At 35.8% G+C, this 25,187-nt stretch overlaps 1 protein-coding gene across 1 annotated transcript; it reads right to left on the reverse strand.

The window, feature by feature from the left end:
• Positions 1–3,821: 3,821 nt before the first annotated feature.
• On the reverse strand, positions 3,822–24,010 carry LOC138694849 (leucine-rich repeat-containing protein 15-like). Its single transcript, XM_069818971.1, has 7 exons — positions 23,891–24,010; positions 19,436–19,805; positions 18,088–18,311; positions 15,334–15,472; positions 10,668–10,915; positions 6,944–7,122; positions 3,822–4,370 (listed from the first exon to the last, which is right to left on the reverse strand). The coding sequence occupies exons 1-7, from the start codon at positions 23,894–23,896 to the stop codon at positions 4,082–4,084; spliced, it is 1,455 nt and encodes a 484-aa protein (XP_069675072.1). The 5' UTR covers positions 23,897–24,010; the 3' UTR covers positions 3,822–4,081.
• Positions 24,011–25,187: the final 1,177 nt, after the last annotated feature.

Below are 25,187 nucleotides of genomic sequence, written 5' to 3' on the forward strand. Positions count from 1 at the left end.
TCCAAATGATTTTTGAGAGGCTCGTTTAGATTACTCACGAACTGTAGCAATCCACGAAACACGTCAGGGTTCTTCGAGTCGTTTTTTCATCATGTCCCCTAAGGGGAAGTTCATATTGGCCACAAAATTTGATACAATCAATATTTTTTTTTTAAATAATTTCACGATTTTTTCTCACTTCTTGATTATGTTTGAGAATGTTTGTTCTGTTCGTTTCACTTAATTGCACAGCAGTAAGAGTTGCGTAACATAGCCAATGAAACAACATTTTTCAGGTGAGACTGCGAAGATTCTTGCATTTTGCTTTTTAGGAGCAAATGTCCTAAATCTGTCACACCACTCCTAGTCCATGCAGCATCACCACCGAAGAGGAGGCAAGGAAAACAAAATCAGATTTTTTTTGTTCACATCCACGTAACCACAAATGCTTAGCGTAAATTTCATTGTTATACTTCCTTACATATATGCACTATTTCGGCTAGATGAAGCTTAAGTAAGATTTAAGTAGGGTAACGGACGACCCTTTAATTTCACTTCATTACATCAATCTTCTCCGCAAGGGAAAGTTGAGAAAAATAAAATTAATATTCTGTAATTCACACACACTCATGCTTGCACATTTGCACTGGTTAAGTTATGGTATTAAGACGTCACACCAAAGCAACACTCAGATATACTGATGGTCAACAATTGTCTAAAACTGGAAAAGAAGTCTCTTTCGTATTTTACGTGCTATATCAAAAGGATTCTACTCGTGCAATCATTTTGATTTAAGGCAAATATTAGGTTCTGCTGGAGGCTGGATATATACGTAATAATAAGGCAAAAGAGAATATTAATTTCGTTATATTAACTCGATAAGATTCTACAACAATAAGTATGTGAAAAGAAGATAAAAATTTTGTCATTAAATTTCAAGGGAATAGAGAATCCATTTGATGCAGCATTATAATAGCAGTGTGGGAGGAGAGGAAAGATCCCTTGTGGCCTGGCTCTGCAAGCCACTGCAGCGAGATATGGGTTTTAAACAGCGGCAGTTTCCCTCTGCTTTCCTTCACCTCTCTACCCCCTGACCATGCAAGACACAGTCTCTATGAGCTGACCACCCTGCAGATCCCAGGACGACTTTGAATGCAGTGTCAATTCCAATACAGTCGACACGCAAAAAGATTATGCATAAGATAATAGTACATATTCCCGCCCAGATGAAATAAAAAGCAATTTACCAATAAAAGCTGTAACAATTCTTCTAAAAATTAAAATAAATATTATTTTTATTTTCCTGTCAAAGCAGGAAGTGCTGGAGCTCCGCAGCTCTTATGGACGAGCCACCCCTGGCTGCAATTTCGTAGTTGTATCTTCTTCTCTGCAGAGAACACATTTTGGTGATGCATAAGTTCAAATTCTGAAGAGATGTACTGCCAAACAGTAAAGTCCAGGAGCGTACACAAGAGGAGAGAGGTTATGCGATTTGAACCCCCCCCCCCCATGAACTGTTTGAAAAAATGACATATTTAGATTTGAGTATTTTTTTTATTCATAATCGTTTTCCTTTCTCTCATTTTTCACTGTCAGAGTAACAAAATCTATATCGACATAAGGCATAGTCCTCCTACCCCTCCTTCAGTATAATCTCTGCGCTTAGTACTGTGCCGTGTTTGAATTACAACAATGCTGTCTTTAGTATAGAGAGACCTACCGTCTAGTACCGACCTTGTAATAAAATGAAGCCAACACAATATGAAATTTAACTAGTTGTGAAACATATTGAAAAGGTTGTTTTGACAGTTCTGCAGTATAGATGTTAAATATTGTGCATTGTCGATTTTAAACTCATTATAAGTGCGGTATTCACGCGTTTGTTAGTTAGAATTCTGACTTTATTATGAAATGTTCATTTAACATTTTGTACATTTGACAGTTCATATTTTAAATATAAACTTCACATTATCGTTCTGGGTTCTTTGATATGCCTGAATGACTGCAAAGCTCAGTTTTACAATTTTTTTAGCAAAGTTTTTTTAAGTCACTGAAAGTTTTTAAAATGCGGAATTTTTACTAATCTGAGTGTAACATATTTTTCTGTTACTAAAACTCGGAAAAACAGAGCATTCCTGTTTTCCAGCTTGTATGGCATCCCTGTATTGAAGGCATGAGTTTTTTACCGTACTATTTGACTTCTTTGCGACTACATTTTGTCTCGTCTTGTCTGCATCGATCCTAATGTCATCAGTCCCAGGATGGTACCTGGTGCAGGCATGGCTGCCCTGAGACAGAAACTCTTGCTCACATCTTGGGGCATTGTGATCGTGGAGCTCTTGTAAGAAACGTTCGTCATCACATTATATGTTTGAATATAGCTGCTGCATTGAAAGGAAAGGATAGTATTGTGCAAGAAGTTCATAATGCATTACAGAGGCACGATCTACTAGGTGAGTGGTTGAGGTTTTTTCCGGGGTCTTCCCTCAACCCAATGTGAGCAAATGCTGGGTAACTTTCGGTGCTGGATCCCGGACTCATTTCACCAACATTATCACCTTCATCACATTCAGACGCTAAATAACCTTAGATGTTGATAAAGCGTCGTAAAATAACCTACTAAAATAAAAAAATCTACTAGGTGAGACGATATTTTAGCTTATTGTAATGACTCCAGGACTTCTTATATAATATATCTTACCATTCGATTTCAAACAGATAATGGTCAATCAACAATGGTGAATGAGAAAAGAAAGGTGCATATACATCCCCATAATTTCATATATTATGGATAAATAATCTCAACAAAGTAGAAGTTTTGAAGCTTGAGTAGCAATTAGAACTGAACTTCGAAAAATTTAGGCGACATTTCGACCTTTCCATAACTCTTAGTGATTATATTGTGTTATCGATGATAAGAAAACCTTGCTAGATTTTAAATCATTATTTTACTCACCAATAATAAAAGTGATAACCTCTATGGCATAATTATTTCAATTTTTTTTTTCTTTCTGTTAATTGTTATTTTCATAAGTGTTTGTAAATTGACTAAGGTAGGTATACTGAGTTCTTTGAGACTATCTTCATTGGAAGGCAGTTATAAATAAATAAATTTACTTACTGATATTGAATTTTAGGTCGTTGTGATCAAAGAACTATGAGTATGGTACCTAGTGATTTCTTTCATAGATATTTACCAACTATTTTTCACATTTTGTTTTAATAAAACAGTCGAAAATTCTAACAACTTTTTCTCCTTTTCTGTTTAAGCTTGTCTGAAGGTTAATTCTTCCGTAGTCTTTGCAGGAAACAAAGTAATGAATTAATTACTAGTATTGAAGAAATTGCAAAAATATTTTGCGAGAACTTTAGTCTCCAGATCGCCTATTCATGGCTCCAGACTCATGTCATTCATTACTTATATACAGAGTGCTTCAAAATTATTGATCCAAACTGCAAGGGTGACGAGAGGACAGTGAAACAAGGCAAAAAGTCCTAATGAATATTGGTCTGGAAACCAACCATTTCTGAGATATGATGTCATCGCTGGTCACCAACCAAATACATTTCGTACATATGCAACCTCATTTCTTAGTGCGTACATTATTTTTATGAGTTACGTGACCTTTTGGATAATGTGGCTCTTTGGAAAGGCACCTGCTGGGGTACATGTGTAACAGAGCATTGGCTCACTTTCATTTGAACATTCGAGAGTTCTTACGCACAGGCTTCCACAATAAGAGTATCAGCCATGGCTTACCAACATCATGGCCTCCCAGGTCCCCCAACTTAAATCCTTTGGTTTTTTTTTGGGGGGGGGGATATTTGAAATGTTCTCGAACTTGTATAGTTGCATATCAGGAAGTGTGTTGATGCCTGCCTTATCATGGACTGTGATCATACTGATCACATATTATAACGCTCTCTTCATCCAGTGCATATCGAATGTTATGTTACCTTAGAGCACCTATACTGACGAGAATAATAAAATCCCATAGATTTCGGAAATGGCTGGTTTCTGGACCTGTGTTTATTAGGACTTTTTCCTTGTTTCATTATCCTTTACTCACCCCTAAGTTTGTACCTATAATTCGGAATATGATCACACCTCGTTGCGAGTTTTTATATACCTCACATTAGGATTAATCAACATCTGAATGGTGATTCTGACATTTGTTCCACGTTTCAAGTAGAATAAGACTATGAATCCTACAGTAGTACTGATCACTAACACAATGCTTGCAGCTTGGAATGCCGTGTACAGCCCCGTAGACCTGTGTGTTACTTTTGCCGAATGTGACTTGTGGGTATGTGCGCACAGGGTTGGTGAATTGGCGCCATTCCTGAATGTCTGAATATTCACTCCACTTAACCAAAGTGGCTCTGAGCAACTGAAAAGAAAAGAAGCATTAATAACAGTACATATGAACCTTATTCACACAATAAAAATCTAAAGAGGTTTCTTATCCTTACTGTAATTCGACCACAAAGTTAACTTACAGGCATAGTGTGGTCTATTTTTTTGCAGAGGGAAAGTTGTGCTGTCAACATAAAATAAATGCTGTTGTTGTTTTCTAATGCCAGGCATTTGACAATAAAGTCATTTGACCTCTTGCACTCCAATTTTTTTCAAAGATATTATCATGGCCAGCCACTGAAGTACAGATTTTGAGGTTTTCCGAATCCATTTCTTGGTTTGAGTTGCACAATGGACAGTTAGGGGACTGATATATTCCAATTCTATGCAGGTGTTTGGCCAAACATTCATGCATGGCCTGTTGCCAATCCAAATGCAGCTACAGACGATTTGCGTGGTAAATCGGGAATTAACAGTGGATTTTGATGCAGAGAGTTCCATTTTTTTCCTTGGGATTGTGTTATCAAATTTTGTTTGTTAAAGTCTAAGTATGTAGTTTTAATAAATCTTTTCACAGAGTAAAATGTAGATTTAGTAACAGGTCTGTAAGTAGCAGTGCTGCCCTTCTTTGCTAAAGCATCTGCATTCTCGTTTCCCAGGATTCCACAATGGGATGGTATCCATTGGAATACAATTCTTTTATTGAGTGTTATTAGTTGAGAGAGCATTTTATTTAATTCTGCTGTTTGAGATGAAGGTGTGTGTTTAGAGACTATTGATAGAATAGCTGCTTTGGAGTCTGACAATATAACTGCATTTTTAAATTTATTGATGTGGCATAGAAGATTCCTGAGACTTTCACTTATTGCAATGATTTCACCATCAAAACTTGATAAAATACAATGTAATACAGTAAATAATTACTTGTTAAATAATTTTTTTAATATTTTCCGTGTTAATAATGAAACTATTAGAATAATTTTGGCTTAGGAGTGGAGAAATGCAATATGTGAAAGAGGAGGGAAAGACAGTGAATTTTCCTACGATCTTCTAAACGGAACCAGGACAACATTTCAAGGGATAGTGTTAAGTGATCAGCCTGGCGAATATTGCAGACGAAACGGACGCACATATTATGAACACGTTGCAGTCTCTGTGCCGAAGTAACGCTTAGGTCAGTAAACAGAATATTACAGTAATCGAAGTGGGGCATCATGAGTGTTTGCACTAAAATCTTTTTCAGGGAAAAGGGTAGAAACTTCTTCAATTGCCTAAACGAGTGGATTAGTGAGAATACTTTTTTGCAGGTTTCTGCAACTTGAATGTTCCAATTTAAACTTTTATTCGCATAAATACCTAGGTTCTTTACTGATTCACTGAACGGAATTTCGGTGCCATCTATTTTAATCAGAGACAAATTTGGTTTGTTAATAGTACGAGGGGGGTCCAGGAAATAACGACCGTTTTGTTGTAATAATTAAAAAAATATATATTTATTTGAAAAAACAAAGTCTGTTACATAACTGAAGCTTCCTTTACTTCTCTACATAATCACCACCTACATTTAAACATTTGTCGTATCTGTTCACTAGCTTTAGAATTCCCGTGTTATACTCCTCTGCCGCCAGTTCATTAAGCCAGGTGTTCACTGTCTTCTTCAACTCTTCATTACTTCCAAAACGCGTACCACCCAGAAAGTCTTTCAGCTTAGTGAAAAGGTGAAAATCGCTAGGAGCAAGGTCTGGACTATAGGGCGAATGATCAAAGATTTCCCAACCGAATTGATCCAGCAATTCTCGAGTTGAAGCAGCAGTGTGCGGGCGGGCACAGCTTTTTGGTAGCCAAGATGTTGCGACACAATTTCACCAAGCAAAGAACGAGAAATGTCAGGAAAGGCAATATGCAATTCGTCGAGTGATGTGCGCCTGTCTTGCAAGATTCTGTCGTTCACTTTAGTCTTCAGGTCTTCTGTGATGAGTGATGGGCGTCCAGGTCGAGTTTCATCGTGGACATTTGTTCGCCCATTGTTGAACATTTCACACCATTTTCTCACATTTCTTTCATTCATTACAGTATCACCATACACTTCTTTCAATTGCCGGTAAATTTCTGTAGGTTTCAAATGTCAGGCATTCAAAAATCGAATCACACTCCTCACGTCACAGTCGGCGGGATTATCAATCACGTCGTTCATTTTGAAGTAACACAAAATGCACAATGGCGACTTGTTGCAACCAGTATTCACAACATTATGAGAACACATGTTAAGGAAGCCAGTTGACCTTCAAACAAGGAAGGGGAGTCAGCTGCGCGGCGGGTATGCGCGAACGGTTGTTATTTCCTGGATCCCCCTCGTACTTACCAAACGTGAATGGCCCACAATTATTGACTGTATTATGTTGGTGCAATACAAAATTATGAAAAGTAAACCTCAGAGACCAGGGGCTGGAATAAATGAGGTTGCGGGCTGGATGCAGTTGGCCATTGCTGTATTAGGAGGACCAATCTCAGTTGTTACAAAAAAAGCTTAACCTTCACTCCAAGACTTATGAAAGCAATAAAGGACACAGTATAGTTTCTGAGGAGAATTGGGGTTCTGCTACTTACTGGAGATCCAGCACGAGATCAGGGTTGTTGTTCTGAATGATGGGTACCAAGTCATTGACAAGCCATTCTATATCGCAGTCACATCGCCATGGGTTGTTCTGCACGTCGACAACGACAAGATCTGTCCACTGAACCAGATGCTGAGGCAGTGAGTGCAGGGCATTGCTTCGAAGGTGCAGCTGCAAGACAATCACACAGTTCATTTAATTCTGTTGCTTCAACTATGTCACTTCGCATATTTTAGAATAATAGAACAGGAGAAAGGCAGACCAATGGCTCACATGTTTGTGAGTTGAACACAGATTTGTAACAATTTATTACATTAGGAATACAATACATGTTGATTACTTTCACGTGTTGGTATTTTTTGGTGAAAAGTGAGTAAATTAAAAAAAAAATCTTTAAAATACTCTGTGATATGTGTGGAATGCATAGCATAACATTTGTGGATATTTGTGCCCTTATCGGATGTTGAGTCGCCATTTTTAAACTTCCTGCATTATGGATTTTTAAATGACTCGCCAACTTTGATTGTTGTTTCCGGTAAATTACATTTTCAAAAAAAAAATTTTTTTTCTTTAAAATACTCTTTGATATGTATGGAATGCATTGCATAACATTTTGTGAGTATTTGTGCCCTTATCGGATGTTGAGACTCATTTTTAAACTTCCTGCGGTATGGATTTTTAAATCACACGCCCACTTTTATCGGTTTTGGATATAATTTCTGAACTATTAAAGATACATGCATGAAATTTAGAACACACATTCTTTAGACTATTAGGAAAAGTTTCTTTGTAACAGAATTTTATTAATTGACTCGCTGTACCCGTGCGCTCCGCTGCACCCGTTAGAAATAAATATAAAGTAATTACATAATTAAAATAGGACATTTGATCCAGGTAACATTCGTGTTCGATAGAAGGATAAATCGTTTAATATGTTACTTAATTTAAATTGTATTTAAAATATTAAAATGCGATCATTTTGATCCAGAGACCACTCATTTGGTGCAATGACAATTCCTTTAACATGTTTCTTAATTGTTATTACCAATTATTTTTGGAAAAGCGAAAATTAACAGAAAAATTTTGGCTACAGATTTATTATTATGTTTATATTATATTATATTATGAAAAAGTGTGTTGATAACGGATGTACTCGAATTAGAAAGTTTTTAATTTGTTGTGGGAGCTCTTGAATCTCAGGAGGAACAACTTTTACAACAGCGCAACATAATCTGCTTGGCTCATTACCCAATTTTTTTGCATTGCATTTATTGCATATGTATTTTAACACGATTCAATTGAGCATAGTTAAAATTTGAATTATAAAATAATGGATTGCTAAGCTAACGTACTATTACTGCATACTAAATCAATACATTCTCGTTGTTCGTTAATTCTCTGAGATAAAAATGAATATGTTCATAAACATTATTATAAGAAATGCAGGAAATTAATATACAGAATAACCTATCAAGTTTTCTGTGCATAAGAAGCTATTTTAATCTTACCTGTCCTCAATTCACTCAAAAGTTACTGTAATAACATTATAGCATTATGTCCATCCAGAGAAACTACACTTTCCAATGATGAAATAATAATTAATTATACAAATCGGTTAATTTAGCTTCATACAAACACAGAAACATTGTCTGTAGGCTATGTTTCATAGCTTTCGATTGTTGTGTCCAAGGCCCCTTATAGACGAAGTCATTTGTTTTTTATTTCAATACACCGCCTTAGATGGCAGTTATTTTAATTTTAAAACTCATTTATCTCATTAAATATCAGTCCTATCAAAATTTTTCAGAGAATAAAACTTATCAGAAATCATTTTTAAAGAAACTTTTGTTATGTAACATTTTTCACAAAAATCAATAATAAGCGATATATTTCGATTTATTTAATTCAGGCCCCCCTTATAACCCCCCTTTTAAATAAAGTATTTTGAATGCCATATAGCCTATAATCTAAGTTACAACTAACTTAATTTATATTCCAATTTTCATCGAAATCCGTTCAGCCATTATCGCGTGAAAAGGTAACAAACATACAGAGAGACAGACAGACAGACATACAAACAAAAATTTCAAAAAAGCGATTTTCGGTTTCAGGGTGATTAATTATATATGTTAGGACCAATTATTTTTGGAAAATCGAAAATTACCAGAAAAATTTCGGCTACAGATTTATTATTAGTATAGATTTCATTTAAAAAATACGTCCTTTTGTTTGCAAGAAAGGAAATCAGAAAATTGTTATTACATTTTAATTGTTTGTTTTACAAACTTAGGGACTAATATCAAAATTCTGTTACAGACAGTTTGTAGAACATGCTTTTGCAAATACATTGCAAAAAAAAGTTTGAATCTGTCTTTAAAAATGGTATAGATATATTGGTTTTAATACAATCCTGCATTGGGTATATTTTTTTTTCAAATTTGGGCCCCCAAATAATTTTTTTTTGTTCAAAATATTTATATTTGGTTGAGTTCCTACAGCTATGAGCTCTCTACATACAAAAAATTAATATTTTACACCAAATAGGAAAAAAGTTAAAAAAAATACCATCCTCTCCCCTTAATTTGAACTAAATTTATAAATATCTAGTTGACTAGTTTTGGCTTGGGAGCCATCTTCAGAACTGCTGGGTCCTTGCGTCTTCCGGTGTCTTTGTGTTGTTGTGTAGTGTGTAGTGGTGAAGACACTGGAAGACACAAGGACCTCGCAGTTCTGAAGATGGCTCCCAAGCCGAAACGAGTCAACTAGATATTTATAAACTTAATTCAGATTAACATGTGAAAGTAATCAACTTATAATGTATTCCTAAGTGATATAGTGTTAAAAGTTATATAATCAAGTTGTGTAATCATTCCATCCATTCATGGTGTTGCAATTTCCATTTTGACTAGTGTAATAATAATAATAATAATAATAATAATGGGCGTAGGTTCGATTTCCGTTTGGGCTGATTACATGGTTGGCTTTTTTCCGAGGTTTTCCCCAAACCGTAAGGCGAATGTCAGGTAACCTATGGCGAATCGATCTCATCGCACCAAATACTACCCCGCTATCACCAAATACAATAACTCAGTAGTTGATTTTTTTTTAAATTTTAGTTATTATTTAATGACGCTGTATCAACTACTAGGCTATTTAGCGTCGATGAGATTGGTGATAGCGAGATGATATTTGGCGAGATGAGGCCGAGGATTCGCCACAGATTACCTTGCATTCACATTGCGGTTGGGGAAAACCTCGGAAAAAACCCAACCAGGTAATCAGCCCAAGCGGGGATCGAACCCGCGCCTGAATGCAACTTCAGACCGGCAGGCAAGCACCTTAACCGACTGAGCCACGCCGGTGGCTTCTCAGTAATTGATATAATGCCGTTAAATTAATAACCAAGTATAGGCATAATAATAATAATAATAATAATAATAATAATAATAATAATAATAATAATGATAATAACAACCATCACGTCATCTATTATAACTACCATCAGCACAGCCGCAATAACAGTGACAACAATGATGATTATAATCATGATAATAGTAATGATGATAATCATAGTCATTTATTGAGGCTTTCTTCTATACTAATGCTCTAGCCGTGATGATTATATTGTAATAGCTAATGACAATAATAATTGTAATGATCATCAACTTTTGAATGCCTATTCTGTTCATCATTAAAAAAGTTGAAATTATCCCTACCTCTTTTAGAGTCAATGAATTATTCTCAAAACCGAAAGCTTCTTCATCCAGGTCAGTTAACTTGAGGTTATATGAAGAATATAAAATCTCGAGGCTTTTCAGATGAGCGAAGGTCTGGGGCCCAATTCGCTTGAGGTGAGTCATTGCACTGATATTGAGCTCTCTCAGCACAAGAAGACCACGAAATGAGTCCTCATCCAGCTCCAGTATTGGGTTGTCATTGAGGTTGAGTTTCTCTAGAGAGTCACCTATGTTTAAACAATTCAGAATAAATTGTGTAAATATTACCCCTAGACTTAGGCACTTTTTAAGTCTTGCTTCATTTTTAAATACATAAGGAAAGTGCACATTATGAAGAACATTTAACATTTTGTAAAACAAAATTATAAATACTGGTACCGTATATGAAAATGTTACATTTGCAGAATCCCAAGAAAATTCAGTTCACATTCCGACTATATCACTCATTTCGTTGGTACTTCATTTATCCACGTATATATACGTATAAATATGAATCACTTTTTACAAGTAGCCTACAGTAATTGAGAAAATTATTAGGAACACATGGGTCTATACTTCGTTCTATAATGTCTGACAGGAGAAGTAAACATTTCCGGCAGAGGAGGAGAGAAGTATAATAAATTTCTATTCAACCAATGGCAGAGGTCTCATTCCACGGTTGTCTTGAAGTTGGGCGGGCGTAGAATGCTTCAAACTGCCGAACTTCAAGTGCCGGAAATGTTTACTTCTGATGTCAGACATTATGGAATTAAATATAGGTATACAATTCTGAAGATTTTCTTTCTTTCATTCATCCCGTCTTTTCTGTCCTGTTTTTGTTTTATCTCCTTTCTTTCTTTCTTTCATTTTCTGCCTCTTTTCTCCCAATTTTTTTGTTTTCTTTTCCTTTCCTTCCTCTCTCTCCCTGTCTCCCATCTCTTTATTCTCTTTTTTCCTTCTGTTTTATTTCCTTTCTCTTGTTCTCTGTCTGCCCTTTTCGTTAGTTTATTTTTCTTTATCCCTCTTGCAAGTTGCAACCCATTTTGTTTAGTACTTGTTTATATATTTATTCTCTTTACACCTTTTTCAAAAATAAAAATAAAATTGAAGCGAGAATCCATTAATGCCTAATCGTGCTTGTTAGGGTGTATGCTATTCGTCCCGTATTTTGCGAGATCGTACAGAAATTTAGCTCAGTGTTATGAAAATATATTTTGGAACGCATAAATACCGCTACCTAGATTTTTCGAGAGGTAAATTAATTCATGATTTCATCGATTTCATTTGATTCAGACGTCCAATGCTATCAAAAATAATTCCGACTATAATTAATCGGTAAAATACGAGTTCGTATTTTCATTTCTCCGTTGCATAGTAGGTTTTTTTTAAATGCATAATTGAAAAAGAAGTAGTGTCAAAACCATTAGGTTTACATAGTAGGTACCGGTACTGTATTCAGTTACTGGTACAATTTCGGTAACGAGCCGGTACTACAATTTACACGCTAGATTGCATGGCAATAATTTATTATGATGTAAAACATATGGTTAAATGGTTGTCGACGAATTGCACTAAGGGTAAAATTTGCCAGAGTAAAATTGACAACCGTGTGTTCAGGTGCGAGTGTTTTCATTTGTGAAATCATTATGGGGACGAACGAGAGGTACTCATTAGGAATTGATACTATTAAAGCATGTAGGATGCTGAAGAACAGTTTTAGTTTTACAAGCAAATACATAAAGATAAAATATTACTTGGACAAAACGATGACTGAAGCAAGTATCCATTCTTTAAATAATAAAAAAAGGACAGTTTACATAAAGGAAACTAAGGAACCAGGGACATCAAATGCATTGTGAGTACCGATACGTATGCATTATTTATATACTAACCGTACTTATTTTTTAGTAACATGTTATGAAAACAGTACCGGTAGCAGCAAATGAGTTGGTAGCAGAAGAAGCACGTTTGCATTTCATAATTCATAATTATGCGTATATTAAAGCATAAGGGGACAAATTCTGTAGTTGCTGTTTATACGGGTATTACAATTTTTGTTACGAAACTATTCTCATTTAATAGGCCTATGTAGTAAATGTTAAATTGGTATTTCTAAAATATGGCAATCCTATAGGCCTACATGGTTGTATGTGTTGTCTATAGTAGCCAATAAATTATTTCTTGTCAGTACGGTATTATAATTTGCTAGGTTATGTTTCAATTTATTTCATATTCATAATATCACGAGCAGGGCAGCCCATATGAATATTGTGCCCTTTTTCAACCACGAACATTTGTCAGGGCCCTCTTTCGCCAGTACCGGTATTTTAATGAATGTTGAAATTGTATTACGGTATTTAAATACAGTACTAAGTTAATAAGCTAAGGAAATTTCATTACCTTGTCCCCACAAAAGAGGAAAAAGTCCTTCAATAGCAACCTACTTCTTAAAACATGTTGAAAACATTATTAGGTAGGCTACGTTATAATAATACGTGATTTAACAGAATTCTTCTTTCGTGTAAGAAAATGTTTTGTGGATATTTTGTGTTTTATTGTCCCTAAAAATAGGTTCGGACCCTCCTGGCGCCCAGCCTTCCCTTCACTCGAATGATTTACGTCCCCCTCAATGGGTACCTACGTATAAGACGAAGCCCGAAGCCTGGCTGGTAACTGGTAGCTATCTGGTTACCTTCTTTCTCTCTCTTGTACGGAGGAGGGACCTGAAGGCTTGCACTGCAGCCTGAGGCTTATTGTACTTACCACTAATATTCTGTGAATGATTGGGTGGTTGAACGACCGCACTCTTGTACAAGTACAGCATGCTGCACCGTAAACTTAACTTGGGCTATGGTATGGATGATGGTGATGATATGTGAATTAATGATCGATGGCAAAATGGGTCCGAGGTCCAACGCCGAAAGTTATCCAGCAATTATGCTTCAATTGGTTGAGGGAAAATTCCAACCAGGTAACTAGTCCCAACCAGGATTTGAACCTGGGTCCGCTGGTTGCATTGTCAGAAGCGCTGACTGTTACTCCACAGCGATGGATTTATATATTTATTTACTTTATTTTATTGGGTTATTTTACGACGCTGTATCAGCATCTCAGGTCATTTAGCATCTGAATGAAATGAAGGTGATAGTGCCGGTGAAATGAGTCTGGGGTCCAGCACTGAAAGTTACCCAGCATTTGCTCATGTTGGGTTGAGGGAAAACTTCGGAAAAAACCTCAACCAGGTAACTTGCCCTGACCAGGATTCGAACCCGGGCCACCTGGTTTCGCAGCCAGACACGCTGACCATTACTCCACAGGTGTGGACCACAGTGATGGACAGCTGATGGTACCTTGCTGGAAGGAATGCCTAAATGTTACTCAATGGAGACGTGCAAAACGAAGACTGTTTTGGCGATTGCTACCTAGCCTGTAAGCCCTTTGGTAACTGGTAGAATGGATCTAATTTTTTCGACCTACCAGCGACCTAAATGTCTTTACTGTGCATGCGTCCTGAGAGTCCGTGCATGCTTCCCCATATTTTACAGGCCTACTGCTATTCATTTTGACACATATAATGGATCGTGAAAGATTAATTTCAGTGTTTACAACAGATCTGTTCTTTGGAATCAGGCTCATCCCGACCACCAAAACCAATATACCTATTATTGGAGAAAAATTCGTTTCGGCACAGGGAATCGAACCTAGGATCCTCAGATTAGCACACTGAGTGCTCAACAAATCAATATGTTACTGTGAAATTGTGGGATGAAGTAGGTAGGAGTTGAAATGGATACCAATAGTAAGTAAATTTGTAAATGAAAAATTGATATTTTACAATAAGTGACGATTTTAGAATCTTGAGATAATTATCAATACTCACCTTTTGGCAGTTAATACATATTATTTTATCAATGTTCTATTTGCATTAGTCAGAACTATTTGGGATTTAATGAAAGAGTTTTATTATGATAGAAGACGCTGTCCAGGAAAAGTGGAAATATTTACGTGGTTATTTCTGTATTGAAAGTGCCAAAATATCTAAGGTACTCTCAGGAGATCCTGGAGACCAATGCAGTTCATCCTGACAGTTTTACAAATTATTATTGTTTTTAAAATACAATTGGACCGCATTCTGTAATAAGGAACCAACCCATAAATAAATGTAACATCTCAATAATTAAATAATTCCAAGGATCCATATTTTGATCGAAGATATGTCCTAAAACATAAGTATGTTGTTATATTTAATTGTGAGTTTATTACTTACTTACATTTAACTTTAAAGTGTATTTTCTCAATTTAAGTATAATAGGCCCTATGTTCCTTCCTGCAAAATGTGGTACCTACAATATGAAAAGCAGAGTGAGTCAGCTGCACTAACTGGAATACGCAAACAAGCTGTTTTGATCACTGACTTTCTACCCAGCGACCAGCTAGGCTACGAGCAACGAACTCAGTAATCAGCCAGGCTTCATCTTATACATACCCTATGGGCGGCCATGTTGGGATTGCTAAGATAAATGATACTGATTTAAGAACCTGAGTACGGGTACTCTATTATTACTGTTACACTCCTTTAGACCTCCTTACATATTTTATGCCTTCGAAATTGTAAAAAAATGACTAATTTAGTCACTATCATAGACTATAAGAAGATGTTTCTTACCTAGAGCTGCAATAGATTCAGGTACTTGGGTAAATTTATTACCGTTGAGGTATAACAATTGTAGCTTATGTCTTAGCGAGGACAGATGAACAAAGCTTTCTGGAAGATCAGATAGACCTGTGTATGCCAAATCCAACACCTGCAATGTATATCATGTAATAAGATACCATTTAGTTCCACTACAAAATAATAAATTATTAAAAGCGTTTCATCTCTTGAAAAATAAATCTATCTTTTGCAGTTGATCATGTCCATAAATCATATAGTAATTAAATTAAACTAGAATGTAAATAATCCCTTTCAATATAAAATCCATAGGTCAGCAGTTCTTTGGTGTGATACTGGTACGGTTCCTTTAAAATGACAGTCTGTCCAGCATGTTGATAATGTAACAATTGTATGAGGCAATGACAGAGGAAAATTTAGCATTTGAAGGAAACAACTTTTTCTCACAACGTTTTTTTGCCCCCCCCCCTTCCAGTCGTGCCAAGGAAAAAAATTGATGTAAACCAATGAGGACAAGTAATGGAAATCATGCGTAATAGTATAATATTTGACAATGTTAACAGTTATCACACCATATAGGTACCGTGCCATAATGAGAATTGGAACACAGGAAATGTAATATTATAAAGTCAGTCTGGAAATTGAGCCATGTATGCCGGCCCAGTCAGCGAGGTTGGCTCACATCCATCAACTCCATTTTCATCAATGGGCATTCCTTTCATATCCATTACTTCGTAGCAGGACAGGTACGTACGTAAGTGAGGGGAAGGGAAAACAGTCTTCTTGGATAGCTAAATTTTAAGTTACAGTCACTTGGAAGTTCGACAGCAAGGGGGATCAAGTTCGTCTGTAATGTATAGACCAGGGATGCAAAACTGTGCTACAATTGAGGCACACGTCACAAGCCGGAACACGTGACTCATCTCTTCCTTTCACTCCCACACATCATTGGATATGGTAGAGGGAGAGGAAATATGTATTCATTGTGCTTGCGGACGTCACAGATACGTAATTCAAGGCTGGAGGATTGTGGAGGGGAACAAACTCTTTCTCCATGCTTCCACCCCTCTCTTCCTCAGCTCTGCATCCCTGGTATTGACATTTGTACTATAATTTGATAGGAACACTTCTTCTCTCGTTTACCTATTCAGTATCTAAAGTATTGTAATACTATACAGGATTAGGCCTATATATTATTTCTTGATCACGAGCCAGTAGTAGATTTTGTATTGTATGTGGCACAGTTAAATGTACTTCAGGAAAGTTGTGTGCAGATCGGTCATTGTCACGTTTTGTTATTTATATTCAGTTTCCTCATTTATAGTTTCTCTAATTATTACTATAACATTATTATATATTATATTTATACTTATTTGTATTTTCTGTTTAATTATATAGGCCTACTAAATCATATCCAGCCTTGATTTATTTCTGTTTGCCTTCATTGCGCCATGTTGGTAAAATCCCTATTCACCTTCAACATCTCACTCAGCACACATACATACTCAATATGGTGTGGAGTGTTTCAAAATAATGAAATGATAAACCTTCACCACAAATCAGGAGACAGGATGATTAACAGGTGGGAACTCGCGAACATAGACCATTCAGGGAATGCCCCCTTTACCCTTGACAGCTACAGATGCCTTTGACTCAGGAGGAATTTGGTCATATTTGTCATAGTAAATGCAGTGGACACATAACAAGAAAGACCTAGAAGGAAACCCCATTACTTTGGTTAACAAGAAGTAAAGGATCCTTAACCTTCTAAGTAAGTATAGTAATAATATAAAAGGTTTGGAATATGTATGATAAGAACTTTCTTGTGTTAAATATTAACGTACCTTGTTAACATGTTTGACCTATTTTCGGTCATCTTCGGAACTGGTCGTTGTTGGTCTTGGCGCCTCTTGTTTCCTGTGTGGGTGCGTTCGTAGTGTAGAGTCAAAGAGTGTATGTGTTTTGAAATTGATTTGTGTGTTGAGAACACCTCCACATATGCAGAACACATCACAAATGCCAACCACACCTACAGAGACAACAACACAGACATGGAAATACTGCACATCCAACCAAAAAGCCAGAAACTCAACACACTAGAACAATATGAAATATACAGACACACGAAAACACACCCCAACGATATTCTCAACACACAAATCAATTTAAAAACACATACACTCTTTGACTCTACACTACGAACGCACCCACACAGGAAACAAGAGGCGCCAAGACCAACAACGATCAGTTCCGAAGATGACCGAAAATAGGTCGAAACATGTTAACAAGGTACGTTATCATACATATTCCGAAGTGATATAGTGTTAAAAGTTGTGTAATCAAGATGTATAAAAGGTTTGATAAAGGCATAAGAAGAGTCTTATTGAATTAATTAAATGGAAGACAACAAGGAAAAGAAGAGAAAAAGAGGCAGTGAAGGAGAGGAAAATGAAAATGGGGAGAAGAAACAAAATAAGAAGAAAGGCGAGGATAACGGAAAAATGGGAGAAAAAGAAGAAGAAGAAGAAGAAAGAATGGAGTGATGGGAAAGAAGATTGAGAAGAAAAATAAGAAATGGAATAAGAAGATAAAGGATAAGTATATAAGAGAAGAGAAGGAATGAAGGTAGAGGAGAGAAGGATATGAGGAAGAGGGAAGGAAAAGATAAAAAATAAGAAGAAAGACACGAGGATATGATATACTGACACTGTTATATTATTACAGTCGTAGAAAGAGTATGGTACTAACCTGTAATGTTTCTGGATATCTCAGTGCCTCAATTGTAGAAGGTTCAAGTTCCTTCAAAGGATTGTTGTTGAGTCTTAATTCCTTCAGATTAGGCAGATGCTCAAAAGTAAAGGAGCTCAGTGAAGTGATCTGGTTATTTCCTAGGTTTAGAACAACGATTCCTAGTGGATCATAATCCTTTGGTGAGTAGGGGCCTCTGAATACATCAGCTTCCAGTCCTTCAGCTGAATTAAAAAAATGAACATTATTGAGAACCATCAAATGTTCTTTGAACGTAGAAGATAGTTTATAAAGTACGGTACCAGCATGTTCTCAATATATGTAAATATAGTAGAACATTTATTTATGGTCCTTTCAATTTTCTTATGTTCATAATTCATAATGTTATGTATACCCCGCATTGAAGTTAGTATCTAATGAAAGTTTTCTTGCATTAACATTCGAAAACTAATAGCAGAGGCCCTTAGAAAAGGATCCTTTGAGGTGCATGAAGAGGTGCACTGCATTGCATCTGAAGGCAGTGGAATTAGAAGAACGAACATCGTGGCTCTAGACAAGACTAATAGTAAAGGCTTTACACTGGATCAAACTGTTAGAGTTGAGATGAGTCTGAGGTCAACAAAGAAAAACAACAAATTTATGAGCCTATTATTCTGTATTTTCGAGAAAAATGTCAAATGGAAGGCTCCTGGGAAGTGCATGGTTTAATGATCGGAGCGAGGGACATCATCCCATAATTGTTAACACTCATTGAAACTTGGAATCCATGACATCATTCCTAAAATAATCACTTTAACCATTAAAGAGTCTGTGGCAATCCTGAAAAATCATTTATATCGAATATATTAGAGTCCCCCCCCCCTTTTCTTTTCGTTAATGTGTGACTGTAATAAATATATGTATAATTTATATTATTTCTAAAATTCATGTTCTATGTTCACGTAAATTTGACTCATCTATTTACTGTAATCAGTTATTATTCTTGTATGCATAACATTATTCTGTGTTCTTGGAAACGTAGGCTGCCTGGGCAGACGATTTTTTGAAAATAAATTATAGGCCTATAATATTATATCTTGCATACCGTACTTATCACTACCCATTCATGGACGGGTATGCTCTGCATGGCCACAAAACTGTGCTGCTGAAAGCGAGTCAAGGTAAAATTGTGGCTCTATATAATTGAAGGACTACATAAAGAGAAAATATCTATTGTATATTTTTGCAAGCAGGTTGTCATAACCTCTAATATCATTATCTGCTAAAGTATAAAATTATGGTGACATGTTAAAATCCGAACCCTGGTAGGAATTAATTCTTTTTAACTATAAAACTTCTGGATTATTACCTGTAAGCATGTTATGACTGAGATCAAGTGTTTTCAAATTATCCAATTGCAAAAAAGCCTTTGGATCAATTTTAACCATCTTATTATGTCGCAGAGATAAACTAACAATCCCTGGGAGAGCAGGAAACTTCTCCAGGTGATGTATTTCATTCCAGTCGAAGTTGACAGCCATTCTGGTCTGCTGTTGTATGGCATATTCTGGCCATTGCTCCACTTCAGGAAAAGTATCGTGCAGCTCTAGGTGTGAGCAGTTGATATTGTACAAGGCCTGGATAACCGCTTTCTTGTAGCACGTGCATTTTGAACATAATTCACTATCACCCAAATTGGCAGCTACCAGGCATAACAGAATCAGGAATTCCACCAACCTCTGGAAAAAATAAAATTTACAATTACTCCGTTTGTTGGCATACGTATTGTGGGTCCCTATCACCACAGCATGGCACATCCTCAGATTGCAGATAGAGGAGACGGCCTCTAGATATGGAGAGTAGTTGCAAATATATTGAATAAGCAGTCGTGGACAGTCGATAAGGGGTGATTCTCCAGCTTGGGGGTTGGGCAAAGGGCTAACAATCCATCATTATAAAAACAGCTTGTAATGAAATCCCAACCGCAGAACTGCACACATTGTATTCTTCACCTGACATAATTAGGAACATTCAATCCAGATGTTTGAGATGGGCAAAGCATGTAGCATGTATGGGCAAATCCAGGAATGCATATAGAGTGTTAGTTGAGAGGCCTGAGGGAGAAAGACCTTTGGGAAGGCCAAAATGTAGGTGGGAGGATAATATTAAAGTGGATTTGAGGGAGGTGTGATATGATGATAGGGACTGGATTAATCTTGCTCAGGAAGCAACCGATGGCAGACTTATGTGAGGGCGGTAATGAACCTCTGGGTTCTCTAAAAGCCATTTGTAATTAAGTGAGTTGGCATTTTCTACACTCAACAAGATACTGGTCTCACCCTTATGGATGACTCCATACTGAGGGAACCGATTTTTATTTTGTTGTAACTCCTATTTTTGCGTTTTGCAAAGTATAGAATAGTAATTGATGGTACAAGAAAGTAAAATAGGATTTTTTTCATTACCGGAAAGTTTAGCTTCCAAGGCATAGCCGAGAGTGATAATTTCCATAAGAGAATGAAATGCATTTACTCTCACATTGCAGATAATATTTTATGCATTACTGGTATCTATAAACCAGAGTGTATATAAGACAATGTTATTTTTAAATTGTAGACCTGTTCTTGGTAATGTATTGGTTGTGAAGAAGTGATAATAGTAATTAGATCAGATTTTGTCTGTGAGTGGAAAGTTTAGAAGCCGAAGCTTATAATTTCCATGAGCACATTAAATTTATTCATTGTCGTGTGGTATACAATATTTTTTCCACTACTAAGTGTCAAAACCAAACCAGAGTATATAAAAAAATTTTAATTTTAAATTACAGACCTTTTCTTGGTAATGTGTTGATAGTGAAGAAGTGATAAATGAATGAATGTGTGAATTTTATTGTTGATAATGTGTTGGTTGTCTAGGAGAGAGTAATTTGAAATTTTACTAGGAACTCCACTACTAGGGACTCCACCGCTATGAAGTAAGGTTTAACATGTCTGAGAATTGGGCCCAGGTTCAAATCCTGGTCGGGACAAGTTATCTGGTTGAGTTTTTTTTTTTTTTTTTTTTTTTTTTTTTTTTTTTTTTTTTTTTTTTTTCGCTCAACCAATTGAAGCAGAATTGCTGGGTAACTTTCGGCGTTGGATCTCGGACTCATTTCATCAACATTTATTCACATATTATTATTATTATTATTATTATTATTATTATTATTATTATTATTGGTAAGTACAATAAGCCTCAGGCTGCAGTGTAAGCCTTTGAGACTCTCCTGCGTAAGAGGAAAAAGAAAAGGGGGGGGGGACCTACCATTATTGTATATGTACTACACATTCTTCCAGCACTGGCGAAAGTAATTCTAATTTCTTCACTGTTTAGTAATAAGGTATGAAACATAATGATTTGGACGCAAATGTTTTTTTTTTTTTTTTTTTCCCCACTATTGCTTTCTGCTGAAAATTATTCAGTGACATTTTTCGATTCTTTCTGCTCTCTAGATTGAAAAATAAAAGCTCAAGGGACTTGCCAAAGTGTTCGGGATGTTTTGTTTCGAGATGTGTCCGAAATGTAGCCGGTTTCATGCTTTCATTTGAGAGAGATCGAAGCACAAAACACTAAGGTTTCTGTTCCTTGTTTGCTCTTGGACTCATAAATCTATACTGAAGATATGAATCAAGTTTTCTTTTACTACAGCACCCTAAGAAGTTGTTGAACTAGAAGACGCATTGTGCTGAATGTGACTGATTAAAATCATTTTTGTCATTACTACTTTGGCATTTGAGCTAGAGACCAGGGTTGTAGTCTCAAACTTTACAGTGCCGGAGCTCTTTATGTTTTTTAACTTTTGGAGAAGGGGAAGATTTGTATACAAAAAAAAAAAACAAGACAAAGAAAGAGATGCCATAAAGTAAGACTGTAAGGGGAATGCAAGGCAACACCAATCAATATCTACTCCATTTAGCTTCTGAAGCTCAAGTAAACCGAAATGGTCACTGTAAGGGTGATCATTCTGTGCAATGTAATAAGCTGATCTAAATTTCGCATTTGTTGCTTCACGGTGGGCTGCACTTGTTTATTCGCCAATATTTTCAGTTGATTGCTTTTCAGACATATGAATAATTTTTTGTGCTATATTACGAGCATTAGATTTCTTGTGTTCAATGATTTTTTTTCGTAGTGACTTAAGCTGATCTGATTTGATCTGTTCGATCCGTAGTAATTTACTGAATATGGGCGCCATTCATTAGGTACAGAAATACACTCTTTTTTAAATGCACCTAATATAGTTACTTCATGACACACTTTACAGCCTAGCTTACATTGCTTACACTCAATCAACGGATAAGCTTCTTTTTTTTCTTGACCACACATTTTTTTCATTCCATATATTCGGCCACTCACTTTGCAGGCCGGCTTTTTGGCTTTCACTATTTTGAACATTATGACGTTGAATATTCTTCGCAGTCATACTGGAACTGTCTGTATCTTTCATAACAATATATCTGATTGAATTACTAGGTTCATCAAGTAGAAGCGATGGGCTTGAGATTTCAACAATATCAGGAGAGGAAGCTTTTGTAACTCCACTAGTAACAGCAATGGCACGAGAAAAGAAAGAAGTTAATGTTTTTTGTCTATGTTTATTTTGTTTCATATTTACTGAAGGGCAATAGATAAAAACAAAAGTTTGAAGCAGTCTTTTAGTCACGTTATAGGCAGTAAATTAACTGTTTAAAATTCACTTCGTAAAATAACTGGGAAACAAACAACACATTTCAGTAAGTAACACCAAAGACAATCTCCTGTATCATACAAAGACGCGAAAACTAACGAAATACGTTACGAAACGAAAGTGAATTAGGAATGTGGTCATTTCACGCAGGCGCACTATAAAGTTTAGTTTGGTGGTTGTCCTGTCACTTATAGTGGTCTCGCGACCCTCTACTTCCGAACTTGTTCCGATTTTCTAAAGGAAGCACAGAAAATATAATCACTAAATATTCTGACATTAACTAAGATATCGCTAGCTGGGAAAGTACTGTGATAAACAGATTTTAAAATTCCAAATCAGTGCCGGAGCTCCGCTCCACCTTCGAACACAGTACCGGAGCAATGCTCCGCTCCACTCCACCTCCACTACATCCCTGCTAGAGACCCATACTTAAACATTATTTTAGTAATAATTATTAACAATGACAAAAATCCTCTGCTCATGAAGTCTTGTGAAGACTGTGAGTAGAATTGCAAATATAGGTAACAGATAGGGCACACGCATACTAAATTGAGTTAATCTCAATAACAATCGAAGCTACCAACTGTCATTGCGATTATGATTATGTAATCTATTTATTTGTTTTGCGAACCCACGGAAATGGATTTTATAAATGCCAGTTTAAGAGTCATTGCAGTACTGTACTTCGTCTTTTCCCTATCAGTTTTATTTCACTGTAATCATCTCAGCTTTGTAGCATATTTTAGGTAACGTACTGTACAGCTGCAGTAGCTGAGCTATGCTAAAACAAATGAACAAACCAAAGAGCTATATTGTAGTCCTTATTTATTGCTGAAACTTAAGTCTGTTTGCCAATACTACCAACTTTAACAATAAACATATTTATTAAATGTATGTTACATTCGTCAACTACTTTATACATAGTAGCAGTAGAATAGAGTGTAATTTGTAAAGCAATTTAAAAATTCCTCTCCTGCATTTATATGTCTAGTAATGTTTTTATAGTAGGCCTTAAAATGTATTTACAGTAGGCCTATTATTTCACAATAATGTAAATTATAATGTCTAAGCCTATGTGAAACGAAAGTTTCTACCCACCTGCATTATCGCCTCTTCCTAGTGTTGCTGCATTTACGTTACTTCCATTGAACTTGTAAACTGATGTGACACACACATAAAAATGATAAGATAAGAGAAGAGTTATTACACATAGACTCATTGCATTTCTAGCTAAACAAACAAGAACAGAGATAAGATTGCACGGCAGAGTCTTCATCATATGATAATATCTTTTAATCTGAACCTAATATTAGTTTTTCCTGTAACTTATTTGATCACAATTATTTTAAGACTTGTAGCAGATATTTCGTACAGTTGTTGTATACCTTATATGTGGTACACTATTCGGGACATCTTTGGGTCTTATATATTGGAAATCAACGAGAATCAAGAGCAAATAAAAATATACTTTTTTAATTAACATTTTTACGTTGCCCTATTTCTATGCACAAATAGGAAAGAACCAGCCAGGTGTAAAATTAGTATAAATGTTAGAATAAGCAAAAATGTGAGATTAATTTATTTAGATCGTGATTTGTTATGTGAAAATGGAAAAAAAAAATCATAAGGGATAAAAAAAATATGAAAACAACAGGGTTCATAATCAAGCTTTCAAACTTTCATTACCTAGTAAAATAATATACAAGATACAGGATACTAGCAAGACCAGTGTTAATTTATGAAAGAGATACCTGAACAATAAAAAAACACAGAAAAAAAAGAAAGACTTCAAATAGAAGAAATTATATTCATGCTGTGTTTTATGTACTGGTATTTGGGCCATAGAAGAAATGAGGAAACTTCAGACAAACCAAGAGACGACCCAACTCAAAAATTGATACTGATACCAGTACCAAATTATCAGAAAAAAAATTGAGAAGACATTAGTAGAGTAATCATGCCAAACAGAATTCTAAAGCAGATTGTAAAATATTAACTGAAGGTAAAGAAGCCCATAAAGACTGTCAAAAAAGATGGAACAGTAACAGTCCACATGGCCAAATAAATGAAGGGATAGTGATAATGGTACAAATAGGAAAACATTACGAGTTTTACTGAATGAAAATAAACGTAAAACCATGAAAAATGTAATTTATACAGTTCTAATCTTTACCACTATATGACAGCATGCTTAACAAGTGCTGTATAACTGCTTCTTTTGATTAATAATGCGTCTAAATAACAAAGTTAGTAGAGTATGCAGTGAATATTGTGTAACATTTAAAATATTGCAATGTATTAATAAAACAGCGATGCCAACTCATCTTAGCTGTCAAAATGCATTAACATCCAAGAAATTCATCTGGGTTGTCAGATTCAGGAGAAAGTGATATTA

This window comes from Periplaneta americana, chromosome 2, assembly GCF_040183065.1.
Source record: "Periplaneta americana isolate PAMFEO1 chromosome 2, P.americana_PAMFEO1_priV1, whole genome shotgun sequence".
In the NCBI taxonomy this organism is placed as follows: domain Eukaryota; kingdom Metazoa; phylum Arthropoda; class Insecta; order Blattodea; family Blattidae; genus Periplaneta; species Periplaneta americana.

What these genes read in the sequence shown, in the direction of transcription:
- LOC138694849 (XM_069818971.1), bottom strand. An exon ending in CAGTCATAACATGCTTACAG is followed by an intron (nt 18,312 to 19,435) that starts GTAATAATCCAG and finishes TTTTTAATTCAG; the next exon opens with CTGAAGGACTGGAAGCTGAT. An exon ending in TGAATCTATTGCAGCTCTAG is followed by an intron (nt 10,916 to 15,333) that starts GTAAGAAACATC and finishes GTTTAAACATAG; the next exon opens with GTGACTCTCTAGAGAAACTC.